Below are 17,918 nucleotides of genomic sequence, written 5' to 3'. Positions count from 1 at the left end.
CATTGACATGATTGGTAATGGTGTTTAAATAATAAAAATTATTATTTAAACATCCGTTTGGTAATGATGTTTAAACAATAAAAAATGTTATTTAAACATTATAATATATATTTTCACCTACTTTTTTATTCACATGTATTTCTATAAAACTTAAACAACGTTATTATAAATTTATTACCAAATCGGCCTGAAAAAGATATTAACTCTTTTGTCAGTTTTTTTAATTTTTTTTTTATAAAAAACATCCTAAAATAAATAATTAATGTATGCTCTTAACCGGACCCTCTTATGATTGATGAAATCCTATCAAAATACTATTATTTAAACACAAAGTCATCATGAAAATTTATGTGTCATGGGGCATTATTTTACTAATGAAGTTAGCATTTCTAGTAGTAGGATGGCTTATCTTATCTTATGGCCGAAAAGGGAAAAAAATTATAGTAGTAGGGATTATGTTACAGCAGAAATATTAAGATTAAGAAACTACACATTCTGTTTAACCAAAAAAAAGAAACTACACATTCTGAAAATGTGGAACTTGGTCACTTCTGTTGTGCAAGGGCCAAGGGGAGCTTTGTGAAAAAGTATACTAATAAATTTAGAAGTTGGAGCCTGGCTTTGAACTAGTTTCACTGCTCAGGTAAGTACCAATGGAGGGTAGGAGCTTGATCAACAGAAAAGAAATTACAAGAATCCTCTGTACTAAACAAATTCTGCTCTTCCATTTTCACAATCTGGGGTTGGTATGCTTTAGCTGGAACAACCGTTCTGGGATCAGAGAATTGAAGCCTATTCACCAATGGATTTGAATAGGAAGATGAGCCATTGAAAGATAGAGAAAATTTCATTTTGCTTTCTTCCTTCATGATCCCATTTGAGTCGCTGTCTACTGACACTGCCTTGTTGCTGTTCTCTGCACGTAAGTCATGGCCTTTACTTTGCTCAGAAACGTTGTTGTCAGACTCTGATATTGGAGACTCTTCGTTCACAGAGTGGTTGCTTTCTGAACTTGCACTGCAGAGCTTGGATTTCAGCTCTCTCAGCTGCAATCCAGGAACCCAAAAAGGAGAAAAAAATATCCACAATTTAAGTTAAAGTGAAGGACTTTAGCTTTTTGAAATGCAACCAAAATGAGACTTTAACCATATATGTTTAACATTTTCTAAAACCTTGGTATTTTGGACAATTGATAATTGATTATGACTAAATGATTAAAATCATTATTACTTTTCAAGGTTCCTTTATGACATTTTGGGGATTTGGTAATTTATCAATATACGATTTCAATTAGTGAAGATTATCGTGTCGTTGTGAGATGTAAAAGTTAGAAATGTTAAAAAAAAAATAATAATAATAATAATAAAAGGTAGAAAGGTAAACAAAATTATGATCCAAGGGCTGAGATTAAAATTGAATTTTTAATTTTCAATCTCACCCATTAATTAACTATTGCATACTGTACCGGATCTAGATCCCCATTTGAAAATGATGCTATTTCATCATAAGAAGTCAGTCAACATTTGTGAAAAATTATGGGTGCTATGATTACTTATATGATATACCTTTGAGTTTAGAGCCTTGTTTTCCTGCTCAAGATTATGGTGGTCAAGCTTTAGAGCATCATAATTAGCTTTAAGAACCCCATAATCCCTCTCCAATTGCTTGGTTTTCCAGCGGGCTCGGCGGTTTTGGAACCATATTGCCACTTGTCTTGGTTGCAAGCTTAGTTCTGCTGCTAATTTTACCTTTCTCTCTGGTTCTAGCTTGTTTTCCACTTCAAAGCTCCTCTCCAATGCCTTTACTTGTTCCAAGCTTAGTCTCCGTTTCTTCCCCAAGACCAGCCCAGTTTCTTCCTCCAAATCTTCGTGCTCTAATCTATTTAGCATTGCATGGAAATCCTCACTGTAACAATAAGTGTTGTTCTCTACATTTACAGTAGTGGAAGTGTTTTGTTAGAAAGAAAAGGTGAAAGAGTTTGCAATATCAGAGAATAGATGTATTCAAACAAAGTTTATGATCATGTAAGTTTTCCAAGGACCCCATAATTCAAAACTTCCACTTGGTAATAAGTCTAATTCTAAATTCTACTATAGCTGGGATCAAACAATAATAAATATTCAATTATGAACTGTAATAAGTTTTTGTTTAAGAATAAAAATACACACCTAATAATCCATCGGTTTGTAAGCACAAATTCATTATGATTGTGTTTTTCTTCTCAAATACTTGTGCGCAATTTAGCAACTTAAATGTATAAAAGATAGACTACGCATGAATTAAAGTTTTGGTTTCTTTGGAAATCCAAATAACAGTGCTGTTAGTAATCACAGGGAGAATCAGAATCTTGTTACAGTGTCTGAAATAATGGAAATATAGCTGGGTCTATGTATAAAATGAGCCATCACAGAAATTTTCTACTTGAATTTTGTTTACCTTTAGGTGGACTAATGGAGATCAAAGCAGCCAAGCTATCAGAGCTACTGAACCGCTTCATCACTGAGATGTTTTGGAGTCTTAGAGACCTAGACTTTTTGAAGTCGCTCGCTACTTTATAGAGCTCAAGGACAAGAGTCACCCAAGTTGTTTAGTTTGAAAAAACAATGTAAACAGAATCATCTATTGGTAAAAGATGGCCTAATTGGGAAATGTTGTACAAAGGTACAGCTTTGGAGCAACCATAGATTGTTCCTTGTCTTTCTCCGAGGATTAAAAAAACACAAAGCATGATTCCATGACAAAGTTATGGATCAAGCAAATGAAATGACAATAAAAGAGAGAAAAATCAAAAGGGTTGGTTAGAAAATCATTATCTAAGCAATCTGTGAGCGTGAGAGAGAGAGAGAGAGAGAGAGAGAGAGAGAAAAGTGTTGGATATGGTAACCTTGGTCTTGATGATAAGCACTTATATATACACTGTAAACTGATGTGAACTATACATGAAGTTGGTATCAACTGGCAATTGAAGATCAAAACTTTTTCTTCTTAGCTAGACGCAAGCCATGGGACCATGAGTCACCACTAGATGGTAATGGTTTATGTAACACTAGGATCTACAAGATAGATATGTCGTATGTGGTGTGCCAAACACACATGAATATGCCTTTTAATTTTTAAATTTTTGGATATACCAGAATAAGTTTGAGTATCTTACTGTTGCAAAAAAATTTAATACAAAAGTTTCAGTTAATTCAACTAATAAATTTGAACATGAACATGTTCTACCATTGAAACTGTTAAAACAAAAAAATAATGAAATAAATAGAAATAGAGGGAAGTATACCCTAATGAGAAAATAATTAACAAGATTTTCTAAATAAATTAGACCACGAGGGAAGTTAGCATTATTGCCCTTCGAAATTATGTGCCTGAATCTACAAAAGCTAACCAGGAATCAGAGAGATGAGAAAGTGGAATTTTTCAGTAAAAACAAAAAATATATATATTCCCAGGCGATATTCTTTCAAAATTAACCAAAACAAACAAAACCCACCAAAGGAGAAGGTGGAAATTTTTTTTTTTTATCTGTTTATTTAGACCTAAATTCCACAAGCAAAATTGGCTTTACACTTCAAAAGAGTGATAATATTTTCAAGATAGACCGACGAACCCCACATGACCTAAAATGTTTATTTAATATTCATCTGTACGAATCTTTCAATAGTAATGAAATTTTTCACGGTAGTGTTTTTTATAAGTTGTTGTAAATCACGTAGTGTTGTTCCAAATAATAGATAGATTAATTAACGGAAACCATGCAAGCTCACAAAAAGTTAGGTAAAAATATTCTTATTCTCTTTGTAAAAGTATTCTTAATTAGGACAATCATGCAAAAAGTAGGGCCTAGATTAATTAAGATTTTTATTATATTTTGTTTTAAAATTATATATATTTATATGTTTACATATAGAAAAACTTTCATATTTTATTGATGGATTTCTACATTTTTATTTTCTGCCAAAAAATCAACAACTTTTGAGATAAAGTTTAATAATCTTTCAACAAAAAAAGAGAGGAAAATCTACAAGAAAATTCAAGAGTGCTGTTGGTATTAAATTAAAATTTCCTCTAATAAAATTATAAACTTGATAGGTGCATGACAAAGAAATTACAACTGTGAAAGCACAAGAACGTGAGAAGTGATGTGGGAGCATACATGGCAGTTTTTGTGGCAAAGTATTAGATCAGAAAAAAAAGTATGTGGAAGCAATTTAATTTAATCTACCAACTGAAATTGCAACAAGTGTCATTCAAGCATAAGGAAGGAAAGACGTGAAAAAACCAGCAGCTAATGATAACCGCTAAGGAACATCGGCTACAAACCGCTAAGCCTCAAGTATAAATAGAATGATTATTTTCAAAGGTATGACACCACTCACTACAGGCAGATTTGTTTATACAAAGATCATTCTTTAGTAATATTAAGTTCCCCAAGAGATTTCCCTAGGCTTCATAAGGCTTTAAAAGGTGTTTATGCTTGTAAGTGCTTCCTTGTAATCTTATTACTCAGATTAATATTATTTTATATAAGTTTATATTGAAGTTTGATTCAAGAGCTCTATTGTTAGTCTTGTTTAATCTGAAAGATGTTTACGTCGAACCAATTTGATATTAGTGTGAAGAACTAGGCTTTAATCTGTTTACTGCAAACCTTCGAAATATTTAAATAAGGAGATAAATTAAGCTTCAAATTAATCTATTAACGGTTTAATTTACTTTCTTGAGATTTAAAGGAACTAGAAATACCTTAGAATTCACTATTCAGTCCTTTAATTGTTTTCATATTTTCATTGTTACTTGCGTTTTTTGTTAGAAGTCCTCTTAAATGAAGCATTACCAAACTCCATCTATAATCTACGAAGTCAAATCCCCCATCAAACCGCTTTGAAAATTAATGCATACCATGACCTCACCTTGAAAATTTTAATTGGAATCAAACAAGTACATCTTGGGTCACCCTCACTCCCCACACATCACAAAGTCCAATCAGAGAGCTCTTGCATTTTCTGCTGAATTAGACAAAATGACATGCATATATCAGAAAGTATGTGCTTCACACAATCAAGAATAAGACTTCACAGTATGATTGGCAATTTTGGCATCTCTATGCAAACCTGGATACGGAATCCTAGCCTAGCCTAAATCCTTAAAAAAAAAAAAAAAAAAAAAAAAAAAAAAAAAAAAAAAAAAATTCAAATTGTTACAGCTTATGATAAGTGGAGAATGAGAAATTTGAATTTTAGCTTCTTCTTATCAAAGAAATGTGTCAGTGCCATTGAATTTCAAAACTCGTAAACATCGTAGATCCTAGTAACCTAGCCTAGATGGATTCTTTTCTGTAACTATCAATTAGACTTTTCCAATTCAACATGGGGAGGAGTTCTCAATTTTTGAATATCATTTGGATACTAATACTTTTTATTACCGTAAAACCTTGAGTCTAATACTAGTAGTCTAGTACCATTATGAATTGAGAGAGATCTAGAGGGACTATAATTGCGTCTACATTTGCTCACTGACTATAATAATTACGCACCAATAATTCATGACGATGATAAGTTGATAACTATGCACCAACCATTTGGAAAAGGAGAGAAAGATTATGCACTAATGACCTGTTGCTGAATTGGTATGAAATTAGATTAGGGCTGGTACTGGAACAAGAATGGTAAGATGGACTTCAAAATTAGTGTTTGAGAAAATATTCTACAAACCATACAAGATCTGAGATACAATTTGCTTAAAAATAATCTTGTTAAAGACTTTGTTTGTATCTGGATTTTGATTATAAGCTAGTCTATTGATTATTTCTCTTATCATTTGCAAATCCCACATGAGTCACTACTTATTTTATTTAGTTTTTATTTTTTATCTATAGTACTTGCAACAAAAGATTATGTTACATTAACGTTCTCATTAGTCATTAGACTGCCAAGTGCAACCCAATTATTAGCAAATAAGAATCAATAAAGGGAGAGACTAGAGAGCTTTTTTGTGTTAAACGTCTATTTATTTTTACTTTAAAAAGTAAAGATAACTGGATAAGTCCTTTGCAGTCATATTATAAATTCCATTAAAGATTATAATGGATCAAATGGTATCAATTATTGAAGTTTGAACCCCCTGACTATTCTTGAAAGATCTGGTCAAATCCGAAGGAAATTGGTTTGCATGTTTTTGGCATTTATACCCTGTATCAGTATTTACTAGTGAAAAAGATAGCAATTGAATTTAATAAAAACATTTGAAAAGGCGAAGATTTCGTACAAAGAGTATTATTCAATGATTTAACCAAAAATAAAGTATTATTCAATGAGACAATTAAAATAAATAAAGTTGTAGTCATTGAGAACGAGAAAAGAAAAAGACTTGGTTAGGTTGGGGAAGAAAGAATTTTAAGTGTTTAAACTCCCCTATAAAAAAAGCAACTTAACGATTTATATTTCCTGGACTTTGTTGATTACAACAACCACTAATACAATACAATTATATTTCGACTAGCATATCATTGTTACCATCATTGTTGTAACTAATATAATAAACTAATTTCTTAATTTTTAGGTGTATATATACATAAATATATATACACACACATCCAAATAATAAAAATTTAAATTGGTAATACTGAAATTCCAGTCAAATTAAATCATTGCACTTTGAAAATTCTAAAAGTTTGTCGAATTCTTTATCCAAAATCGTTCACATTGTAGTGTTTTACCCTTTCATTTCTCAATTACTCTTAAATTTTGAACATATTTTCATGTGACACTATGAGTAGAATTAGCATTGTACCGAACTTGACTCATGCTAGTCATATAAACCATGATTGCCTTGATGAGGAAAAACGTGAGCATCACAATTAGAATATCATCATTGAACACAAATTTTCAACATTCGAGACTTCAAGGTTAAAAATTTAAATTGGTAGTGTACTGAAATTCCAGCCAAATTAAATCCTATCACTTTGAAACTTCTAAGAATTTGTCAAATTCTTTATCCAAACCTGTTCAGATTGTGTTGGGTTTTACCCCTTCATTTCTCAAACACTCCTAAATTTTCAAATATTTTCATGTGACACTAGAGTAGAAGCATCTAGCACTGTACCTGACGACTCATGTTAGTCATATAAACCATGATTGCCTCAATGAGGAAAGACGTGAGCATCACGATTAGAATATTAGAATCCATCATTGAACACAAATTTTCAACAGTAGATGCTTCAAGGTTAACATCAAGAATAAAATATTTGTCTTGCAATGTGAATAGAAAATAAATTAACATGAAGATTTCTACCCAAAAAAAAAAAGTTAACATGAAGACAAATAAAAAAGAAAAGATCTCTAGAATCCTAATGAAGCAGCATATAAATGGGCTACAAAATTTATGCTGCACCCGTATCATTGCCTATAAGTTAAATTTCTTGTAAAATTCTTTCAAGTCGAACTCTATATAAGCCTACCTCGTTTGAATATCTTTTATTATTTTAATCTTGAGACGAAGAGAACGGAGAACAGCAGGAAGAGATATCAATTCCGGCAACCTCCATGGCATTGCATACCCATTCAGGGACATCACCTTTAGGAAACTACAAGACAATAAAGACATGAAAAGGTTCAAGAGTAATACCCTAAATATTTCAACCAAATGACCAAATTCAACAACCACATAAATAAAACTCCGTTCTCCCATAATAGTGACCAATGCAACAATACCACTGAGCTTAAGCTCAACTGGCACTTTCTTCTCCCATAATAATAGGATGGAGGGTGAGATTGTGTCTTCAAAACCTATTGAATGCAATGCATGTGTAACTTACCAATAAAATACACATGAGAAGAGTTTGACGGTGTTTCCAATAGAAGACCTTTCAACCCAGCACAGCAGGATCAAAATAGTAAATAGGTTCATTAGGATAAGGAGGTTTTAATCTAACAGGAATTTGAAAATCTGCATTCCCCCCCCCCCCCCCCCACACCTCAAAAAACAAAAAAAAAAAACCCTTCTCTCTCTCTCTCTCTCAGGCTGACCCAATTTCGAAATTCATCTGCCACCAAGAACTCATAAATTAGAGACAAGCCACACATCCATTGACCATAGTGGAAATGTAGTAGTACCATTGCTCTCTTTAAAAAAAAATGCACTTGTGTGTGTGTTTGACATAATTTCTAATGAACTGGAGTCTTGAATCTTGATGGTTTGACCACTATGCTAAGATTAATATCTAAGGCATAAACTAGACGTGTAAATAGAGTCCAATACCTACTGCCAAAAAAAGAAGAAGTAAATAACACCTCCACTAGAGATTAAGACTTATGATGCAGGAAGCAATAAGAAGACAGATTTATTATATTTTATTTGATTTTAAGTATCAAGGGCAGTTTTGTAATTTCATAAAACTCTGGAATGGGCTATGCCAACAGTCCATTAGATCATCTTTCGGGTTTTATTTAAGTTTGGTTATTTATTTGGGCTTAGTAGTAAGCCTAAGGAGTCCAAGTCCAAGTCTTATTAGGTTTTTAAGAAATCCTAGTTCTACTAGGATTAGGTTTAGTCTTCTATTTAAAGAGGTGTGGTGTTTTCTATTGAGAGGGAGATAAATAATGAATGTTTTCAGAATTTAAGAGCTATGAAGCTTTCTTTTATAGTTTGTGTGATGCAGACTATTCTTAGGTGTGATGCAAGGAATCCTAGGAGTGATTCTTAGGAATTTATCTTTTAATTACTGTTCACAGCAACTCAAATCTTGATTTTCACCTTTGTTTCATTCCTAAATCCCTATTAAACCTTGTTTCCCCTGGTCCTACGTCAACTTAATTTTCAACTTAATGTGCGTATACAATGACATAGGATGGGGAATATCCCACCAATAAGTAAATATAATATATACACAGAAAAAGGTCCAATTTGAGTGAAAGAAGTGAAGAAATATACCATTATCCGCAAAAAATTACATACAAACCTACAATAAGACAAGATTGAGAAGAATGTTAAAATAGTCATTACCAAAAAGATAGAAGTGAGGAATTTAACTGGCATAAAGTTATTTACTGAACAAGAATGGGGAATGGCTAATTCAGAAGGACGTGAAAGAAAAAAGAGGAAGAGAAAAGGATTGGGGGGGGGGGGGGGGGGGGGGGGGGGTGGAAGCAAAAGAAAAACATACTCTGGAAACCTTCCCTCGATTATTGACGTGTGTAGATCTCTGCTAAGCTGCAATTTTAAAGAAATTCACTTTCATTTATAGGGAAGAAAAGAAATATTAAAAAAAATTATATGAAAATTTTCTATTTGTACCTTCATCATGTAGTACAGATTGTGATATGAAAGAAGCTGAGATCCCATGGCATCTTTTGTAACAAGGCAATGGATGTAGGCCCTAGAATAGGTCCTGCAGACCTACAGTGAAATAAATACAATGAGGCAGATGTATCATTATAAAATATCAATTTATAATACGATAATAATTCACCCAACATGTTTCGGTTATGAACACACCATACAAGCGCATGTAGGATCAATGGGACGAGTATCATCAGCCATCCCGTTGTGTTTTAGCTTCAGCACTCCCTGCATAAAATATCATAAATATCAGAAATAATCCTTCCACCCACACTGAAAAAGAAATACCATTACATTTTAAGAAGTTCATAGTTAACAGGAGTTGACTGGCAACTATGTACAGAGATGCATATTTAAGTTAAAGATAGTTCACATAAACAGGTGACCTGCACGTATGTTTCATGTTCATGAGAAACATATGAATGAAGCAAAAAGTCTTTGTATATAAACCATTCATATATAAATTTACTGTAAGAAAAACCGTGTTGGAGATCAAAAGAAGATTAAAAAATTTAAAAGATCAAGAATGTTGTAAAAGTATGGTTCCATAGTTTATATTCACAAGAAGCTATCACCCTGAAAAGAGCTATCACCTCAGGTACAAGAGCTGTGCCAAAGCGAGCAGTACGAGTAGGATAAACACAGTCATACATGTCAGCACCTAAAGCACTGCAAACTACAATATCCAGTGGATAACCAACACCCTGAAAAGAAGTATTGAGGAAATATCATGACATGGAAAAATATGAAAAGATGAACCACCCAGTTCACAAGAATTCAAGTTAGTTTGGACAATGTAAGTTGATTTGATGAAAGAAATCTGCACCATAACATATCGTGGTTTGTCCTCAGGCAATGCAGCAGTGCACTGAGCAACAACACGCCAAAATGAATCTTTACATTCACCGCCTGCAAGACCACCAATAGCATAGCTGTCACAAGAGTAAGCTCTGTTAATATGGCTCCTTGATCAATAAACCATAACACTACTAAAGTAAAATACAGTGATCAATTGTGGATGTATGTATGTGTGCAAATTGGTATAATAAGATAAATCCCTGAAATGTATGAAACAATGTTGAACCGATTGCTGGCTGAAAGACATTAAACCTCACATGTGGCAACTGAATAGAGAATGAAAAATTAAGAGAGAGAAGCCTAGACAGGAAATTATTGAAAACAAAAAACAAAAGGAAAGCTTTGTTACAAATTTAAATGGTGCTTCAAAGGAAAACTTTTCACAATCCTTTAAAGCTCTGAAAACAACTGTAAGCAATGAACTTTTAATGTAAAGGGCATAAATAATGAGAATTAATTTATGTACATGTGGCAAAAGATAGCAGCAGAGGGCTTTAAATGCTTTCTTCAAAACCTTAAAGTACACTGCAGAGTTATTATTAATTTTTTTTTTTTTAGAGTAGACACCAAAATTTATTATAAAAAAAAATTTTAAGAAAAAACAAGTTAATTGATTTTTCAAAAATAATATGAAAGCTGTTCCTTACATATGGATGTAATACCTTACATATGTTTTTTTTATAATTATAATAACTTACATATGTATTAATCATATTGTATGCTATAGTATAGAGTCATGATGATATACTTTCTGTTACATGTCAAATTTACTGTTTATCCCCCCCCCCCCCCCAAAAAAAAAAAAAAACCAAAAAGTTTACCGCATGAAATGTATCACAGCAAATTGCAAAAAAACTGCAACTGTGGTAGTTGACTACTTATGAGTTACCATGAAAGCAATGAAGTGCTAAAAGTAATGCCAAGCTTACAACTAGAATTATCATTCACTGAAAATAGTATACACATACCCAGGTAAATTCCGATCAACCAGGCCTCTAACACATACATCCCTGATTACCGTATTATGACATAAGATGATTAGTAAAGAAAAAGAATCAGAATTAAAAGATACATAGCTCAACCAAAAAAAAAAGGGGAAGATTACAGCTTGAATTGAGATTCACCTTAGCACAGGGTCTAATCCACCTTGTACAATACCAAACAAATTCTGCTCATGTGGTCTCTGGTGAGCTGCTTACAGGATGCAATCCAGTGAGAATAACAGTAACCTAAGTCAGAATAATCCCAAAATATACCCAAGGAAGACTGGTTCTTTGATATAGATGCTACATGGCACAAAAGAACATTATTGGATCATCCATGAAACACTAGGAGATCCAGGGAAAACACTACAGGCAAAGATATCACAGTATCATATTATTGACATATTAGCACTACATGTATCAATCTAGTATAAGCATAACAACTCACTTACCTAGCCATTACAATTATTAAACTCTGCATAACTTAAAAGCATGGTTTCGACCAAGGCCTGAATAATAAACCTAAGGAAAAGATCTTTTGGGTTAATAAGCCTAGGAAGTTGCAGGTGGACCAAGGACATTGCATTTGAAAACTAAGGTTGATTATGCATCATACAGATTTATATCCTTTTTTTGGTTGTTAGTGAAATTAAACATGAGTGTTTCTGGGTAGCAAATGTAATTACCTGCTATACATCTGTCTATCCATCTAAGAGTGCGGTACATGGCTTCTTCTATTCGTGGACCAGTAATGGTTGTTTTCACTACATCATCAAGAGCCATAATAATATCTGCTCCAATCCTGTTCTGCACAATTTGTTGGGGAAACATAAGGACATGAGGTATTCAAGAAGGAAGTGGTAAAGAAACAATAACCATGCTTTAGCACTCAACCCTTTGGATGTTTGATTTTTAACTTCTGTCTAGAATTTTAAACTGGCAAATTTCTGCAGAGTAGTTCACCTTAAGGTGAGTTCCTTGGGATATTATAAATATGCTATAACAAATCCGAAAAATCAATAGAATATCCATACCACCAAAAGTTTCAAATAAGGCACAAGCTTCAATTTTCCCTTCCCCCCTCTCCAAAGTTTCAAAATACTAATTAGTTATTATGGCCGTTATTGATAAATAAAACTAAAATTTATGCAATGACAATGTATTATAAGGTTGTCAATTGTGATAATTAATTAAATTTCTCAATAATGCATTCCCGTTAACATTTCTAAGCTAGCTACTCATGGAAATCATATTCAGAAAAGAAGCAAATTACAAGAGAAAGAGTTCGATATCTACAAGAGATCAAAGAGGGAAAAAAATCATTAATGAAATAAATATAAATTAATGCAAGAGCCAAAATATAAAGTCGTGGAGTTGCCATGAAAGTCCTCTAAAGAAAGAGCATCCTAATAGCTAGAGAATCCAATATTTGGGTTACACTGAAAAAAAAAAAAAAAAAAAGGCAATCATAAAAACGAAAACAAAAAAGATATATGCCAAATATCCCATAAATCTGATAAATGCTCTTCATGACATTTTGAGAAAGTAAGTTAACTGATTCTTTTTGATAAGTACTATAACTGATTATATAAATTCAAAGACGTTCGCTACAGAAACCTAGGACTCTTGTAAATAAAATCAAGGCCCCAGATTAACAAGAAACAATCTCAACAAAAGTACCTACTTGGATTTGAATTGATTCTTCAGGTGTTAGGAGCATGGGCTTTCCATCAACTGGTGACTGAAGTAAGAAAATGAAAACTCAGTTACAAGCAATTCATTGAATTTCAGCGTGTAATTATTTAGGACTATTCTGCACACTTTCTGTGTAGTTCAGCTAGTCCTTCGATCTAATAAATTATTTTATTCAGAAAAAAAAAAAAAGTTACAAGCAACAACAAAATAGTTTAAAACTCCAATTTTCATAACAAAAGATCATAAATAAGTAAAAACAAGAAACTCAAATTATAAATTGGTAGAGTAATATCAAAGTTATACTGAGAATTCATCACCAAAACAAAGTAGAAAGAAAAAATTATATAGAGAATTCAACACAAGAAGCCATGCCATATTAGATAAGAACATTCACTGCTGATACGAGATTAGACTTGCACAATTGCTTATAGAAGAGAAACATAACAGGTTTCTCATATCCTGAAACAATTCATCAGGATAAACGGGGTTACGCCCCAATCAAATGTTAAACAAAAAAGTCAAAGAGAGAGAGAGAGAGAGGGAGAACTAAACAATGAATATGATGCACTCCCAAAGCATGCACCTGGGCGCATAAAAAAACACCTACACATATTCTCACTTCTTGATTTTTAATTTTATCAAGTTTGGTACGTATATTCTAGCAAAAGACAACATACATCTTTGAGTCCTTCGGAAGAACTTCTTTGTACTACAACAACTTCAAAAATAAAAGCTGATCTAGTAAACCATCGCATTTCAACAAGAACCGCGTTACAAACTTTAACCATATATATTAAAAGGTACCTGAAACGTAACACCCTTTTCAGTGATGTCAGCCAAATGTAATAATGACACCTGAAAACATCAGCAAAAAAATTATGAGCTTTAACTGCATACATCATAAACCAAAGTTAGCTATACCATAAGAAGAACAATGAAGGATGTGATTACCAAAACAGTAACAAACAAAGGCTCCATTTGTTTTCTATAGAAAATATTTTGGGGAATATGACTTATTCTTCCTTGTTTGGTTGCAATGTGGAAAATAAACCAAAAATGATTTCTAGTGTTTGCCCTTGCAATGAAAATCATTATGTAAAAATTCATAACGAGATGTTAAGAGACCATGATGCAGCACTAAATACTCACTAAGGAATGAAGTTTGTGATATTAAAAACATTCACAAAAACCTCACCACAACTAAGGGGCTTCTGTCCTTATCTTCAAAATTTGTCATAAATTTTTTTTCATCACTTAGCATTACCTGTTTTATCCATTTTATGCATCCATAAAGTTGATTGTTTCTTTTTAATAAGTTTAAATTTGACTGAATTTTTATTTCAAACAATATTTATACTGTGTTTCTACTAGGATGCTGTCAATATATCAGTTCAATGGCAGGTGTTGGAGACAGTTTCTATAATTCATGTATCTCTTTGTAACTTGTTTACATAATAGAGGAGGCAGAAGATAAGAACAAGGGTAATTATGCTTTGGGATTCTATTAGTAAAATATGAGCTAGGAACAACAAGAACCTTTGTTTCCCTGTGGAACGCACATTCAGCATCAAATGTTGCGCCCAGTTGCATGCACATTAGATGAAAAGTTTATAAACCTTCTGAATTTATCAGTATCTATTCCCTATGTCACTAAACATCATCTAAGACTAGAGCTCATTATTAAACCTAGAGGTTATTGGTAACTATATATGACATAAGAACATTCATTGGTAATTATATAAGAACCTGGAGGTTATTGGACCCACGACCTCATCCTCCACATTTTTCTTATAAGGAGAGAAGATGTCATTAGAGTTAGACCTCATTGCCACCAGTACATTGTCTAAGACTAAGATTCAGTTATTTCACTTTTTTTCACACTCGAGCCCCATGTTGCAGTAATGGATAAATGGAAAGATAATACATGTCCTAAATTGTTAAATGTAACTAACTCAACTCAACAAAGCCTTTATCCCAACTACTTGGGGCTGCTAACATAGACAATTTTGTATAATTGAACGATGCCATATCCTTTTCTATAAATCTCAATGCCTCTCTCACTGCCTTAAGCAACATGGTTTCTTGTCTTCCTCTTTACATATGACAACTTTAATTGTCCCCTACTAATGCATTAGTAATATGTACAAGTAGACCCCAGAATAACTAGGACACCACAAATCGCATTATCAATAGCAAAAAGAAAATACAATTGACTTAAATTCAAATTGATATATCATATCTTAAAAGACAACCATTTGAAAGCCACCGGAATCTGTGAGTAATGCTCTTGGCCAGTTCATGAATTGGTGAAGACCCCCCAATTCATCAATAAGTTCAGAAGTAGGACGGAGCGCCAAATGATATGTATTCCCCAGTATTATTTGGCATCCAATCTCCTCAAGCTGGTTGGTTGCCAACCCTTTAATAGTCCCTGTAACCATTTAAACCTTAGTGATGTAATAAAATCTTAAATAGAACAGAAGTGGGTGACCATTTCTGCATGTATGCATGCTAGGTCAAATTATGAATGCATTATTGTGTATTAAAACTGCTCTACTAAAAACATATTAATCAACAACTATATGGCCTAGCCCTAAAAGAACTAACTTCAACTTTTATGGAAGAAGAATACTCAATGTCCAGTGTTTGCATATGATTCATCAATTGAATGAAATGTTAATGAGCACCTTTTTCCTTTTCATATTTAACTTAGGAACAGTACTAGTGATTTGTCAAATTATAAGGTAAATGACAGCCAAAATTTAAAAAGGAAGTTGAAATGAAAATTTATTACTTTCTCCCCCCATTGGAGGTCACCCGGGCCTTTTGGTTACAAAAATGGGAAATAGCCTTCTCCCACCTTTGAACAGTACTCAATCCCTAGTGAATGCATCATTCAATTGAAGTTCATTAGGTAGAGGAAGGTTAAAAATAACATTAATAGAAGCAATATAAAGGGGACATGTCGATTAAGGGAGTAACCTGATAGTATGATTTTAGATAAAATACATGTGGCCGACCCTTCGCAGTTTGTTAAGGATCCATGGACGACCCCAACATTTTGAAACTATGGTTTGGTTGTTGTTATTGTTGTTTTTTTTTTTTTTTTTTGATAGGTAAGAAAAAATATATTCAAAAAACTGCTAGATGCAAATTAGCACCAGCATATCAAAAGTACAAAAAAGATGGAAAAGCAAAAAACACAAAAAGACATTAATTACAAAGAAAGAGAGCTTAGGAATAGAGGAATGCAGCGCCATGATATATTACTATCCAAACCAACTTGATGATCTTTTGTTCTAATAGAGCAAGGTAAAATAAACAACATTCTTGATGAACTAAAAGTTCCATGGAACACATAAGATAGTACAAACTCTAACCTTGAGTACCGACGGGCATAAACAAGGGCGTTTGGCACACAAAGTGAGGGAGAGTTAGTTGAGCTGCACGAGCACGATTGAACCTCCCTAGAATCTAAAGGGCAGAAACATAAATAAAATTAAAACAAATTAGCAAATAACAATGTACGAAACAATAAGAAAGAGCAATCAGCATTGTTTATAGTGAACCAAATTAGCAAATAACAATGTAACAAATCAAATAGAAACAATCAGCATTGTTTATTATGGACCAAAACAGCAAATAACAACGTAACAAATCAAATAGAAACAATCAACATTGTTTATAATGGAACTATAGTCTGCCTGTAGATTCTACTTTGGACTATACAACATAAATACATAACCTAAACAACAACCTTAAATTAGCGAAACATAAACTACAAAGTTGCCTCATCCTATTGTTTGAAACATGTTTCTATGTGTTAGTGTGGAACCCATAAATTATAATGTGAACAAGGTAAAAAGCAAGGCATACCTCGAAACGAAGAGCCATGGAATCAAGCAATTCCGAACAAAATCCTATGAAACAAGGCGTCAGTGTGTTACAATGTATACGATGTAATCCTGAGTTTTTCAAAAAAAAACACGCACTGAGACACAGAGAGAGAGAGAGAGAGAGAGAGAGAGAGAGGAACAGAGATAAAAGACTTAAACGCGTTGACGGTGGCGGTGTTAAAATTCAAATAAAAGTTTAACCAAAAAGAAAAAAAATGTTTGGGTAAAAAACCAAAAGCAGGGCCAAGTCTAGCAAGGCGGCTGGGTATGGTATTTTGTGTTTGGTCGGCTATGTGTTCTTGTTAGGACTTTACTATAGTCGTGGGAACACCACGAATTAGGGAGTGGTGACTGGTGACTGGTGACTGGTGAGGTTTATAACAGTCTAATAACCAGGGGTTTTTTGATTTTTGCTTTTTATGGATGTACATGTATCCGCACTAATGTGTATTTTAAGTGGTTCTTTGACCGGAATTGGGTGGACCACTGTGTGGGACTCAAGGGTGGGGAAGTTTGACTTATTGGTTTTAAGCCCCAATGTGATTACAAATACTTTGGAGGGTTGAAAATAGGATTGTGCCCCAAGTATTAAAAGTTCAGTTTGTTTATTTTCTATTTTGAACACTCTGAACTTAAGCTCGTTATCAAAAGTTCAAAACAATATTACATGTTCAAGAAGCTTTACTTTTTAATTTATTTAAATTAAACGAAGTTGAGCTTGTTTAGAAGTTGTTTGATTAATGGCGTGTTTGGGAGTTAAAAAAAGGAGGGAGAGTAGAGTAAAGGGAGGGAGAGTAATTCAATTATCTTGTTTGAAAGCTTTTTAAGGAATGAGGGGAAGGGGTTCAACTACCTGTAACTCCTCATTTTTAATTCCTCCAAATTGGAGAAATTTGGAGGGAGAGTAGAGTAGATAAATTATTGACCAAATGAATTCCCTAATTTACCCTTTCTAAATTAACAAAATTACAAACAGATTATATAAATAATCTTTGTTTGTTTCCTGAGAAAATTTGAGGTGAATAAAAAAAAAAATTGAATCTCACTATTTACCTTTGTTACTAACTTTACAAATAAGGCAACCCAACAAGAAAAATTCAAACTCACGATGAAATACAAATTCCATTAGAAATTGAAACCCTAACCA

General features: G+C 33.0%; 2 protein-coding genes across 2 annotated transcripts; both read right to left on the bottom strand.

Annotated features, from left to right (window-relative positions):
* Positions 1–472: 472 nt before the first annotated feature.
* On the bottom strand, positions 473–2,944 carry LOC126709309 (homeobox-leucine zipper protein ATHB-6-like). The gene is made up of 3 exons (XM_050409507.1): positions 2,437–2,944; positions 1,566–1,927; positions 473–1,046 (listed from the first exon to the last, which is right to left on the bottom strand). Exons 1-3 carry the CDS (start codon positions 2,495–2,497, stop codon positions 633–635), a joined length of 837 nt encoding a protein of 278 aa, XP_050265464.1. The 5' UTR covers positions 2,498–2,944; the 3' UTR covers positions 473–632.
* Positions 2,945–7,166: 4,222 nt separating this feature from the next.
* LOC126709302 (uncharacterized) lies at positions 7,167–17,149 on the bottom strand. Its single transcript, XM_050409495.1, has 15 exons — positions 16,752–17,149; positions 16,256–16,349; positions 15,128–15,306; positions 13,680–13,730; positions 12,865–12,921; positions 11,867–11,987; positions 11,322–11,388; positions 11,166–11,207; positions 10,166–10,271; positions 9,933–10,043; positions 9,496–9,567; positions 9,295–9,396; positions 9,164–9,210; positions 8,932–8,959; positions 7,167–7,585 (listed from the first exon to the last, which is right to left on the bottom strand). Exons 1-15 carry the CDS (start codon positions 16,767–16,769, stop codon positions 7,484–7,486), a joined length of 1,197 nt encoding a protein of 398 aa, XP_050265452.1. The 5' UTR covers positions 16,770–17,149; the 3' UTR covers positions 7,167–7,483.
* Positions 17,150–17,918: the final 769 nt, after the last annotated feature.

The sequence above is a fragment of the Quercus robur genome, chromosome 2 (assembly GCF_932294415.1).
Source record: "Quercus robur chromosome 2, dhQueRobu3.1, whole genome shotgun sequence".
Taxonomy (NCBI): domain Eukaryota; kingdom Viridiplantae; phylum Streptophyta; class Magnoliopsida; order Fagales; family Fagaceae; genus Quercus; species Quercus robur.
This window is presented reverse-complemented; position numbering and strand designations above follow the sequence as displayed.

Excerpts from the sequence above, each read along its gene's own strand:
- LOC126709309 (XM_050409507.1), bottom strand. The coding sequence starts at position 2,497 with ATGAAGCGGTTCAGTAGCTCTGATAGCTTGGCTGCTTTGATCTCCATT. Across the intron at positions 1,928-2,436 it reads CTCCATTAGTCCACCTAAAG|AGAACAACACTTATTGTTAC; the intron begins GTAAACAAAATT and ends CTGTAAATGTAG. Across the intron at positions 1,047-1,565 it reads ACAAGGCTCTAAACTCAAAG|CTGAGAGAGCTGAAATCCAA; the intron begins GTATATCATATA and ends CCTGGATTGCAG.
- LOC126709302 (XM_050409495.1), bottom strand. Across the intron at positions 12,922-13,679 it reads AAAAGGGTGTTACGTTTCAG|TCACCAGTTGATGGAAAGCC; the intron begins GTACCTTTTAAT and ends TTCTTACTTCAG. Across the intron at positions 9,397-9,495 it reads ATCCTACATGCGCTTGTATG|GTCTGCAGGACCTATTCTAG; the intron begins GTGTGTTCATAA and ends ATTTCACTGTAG.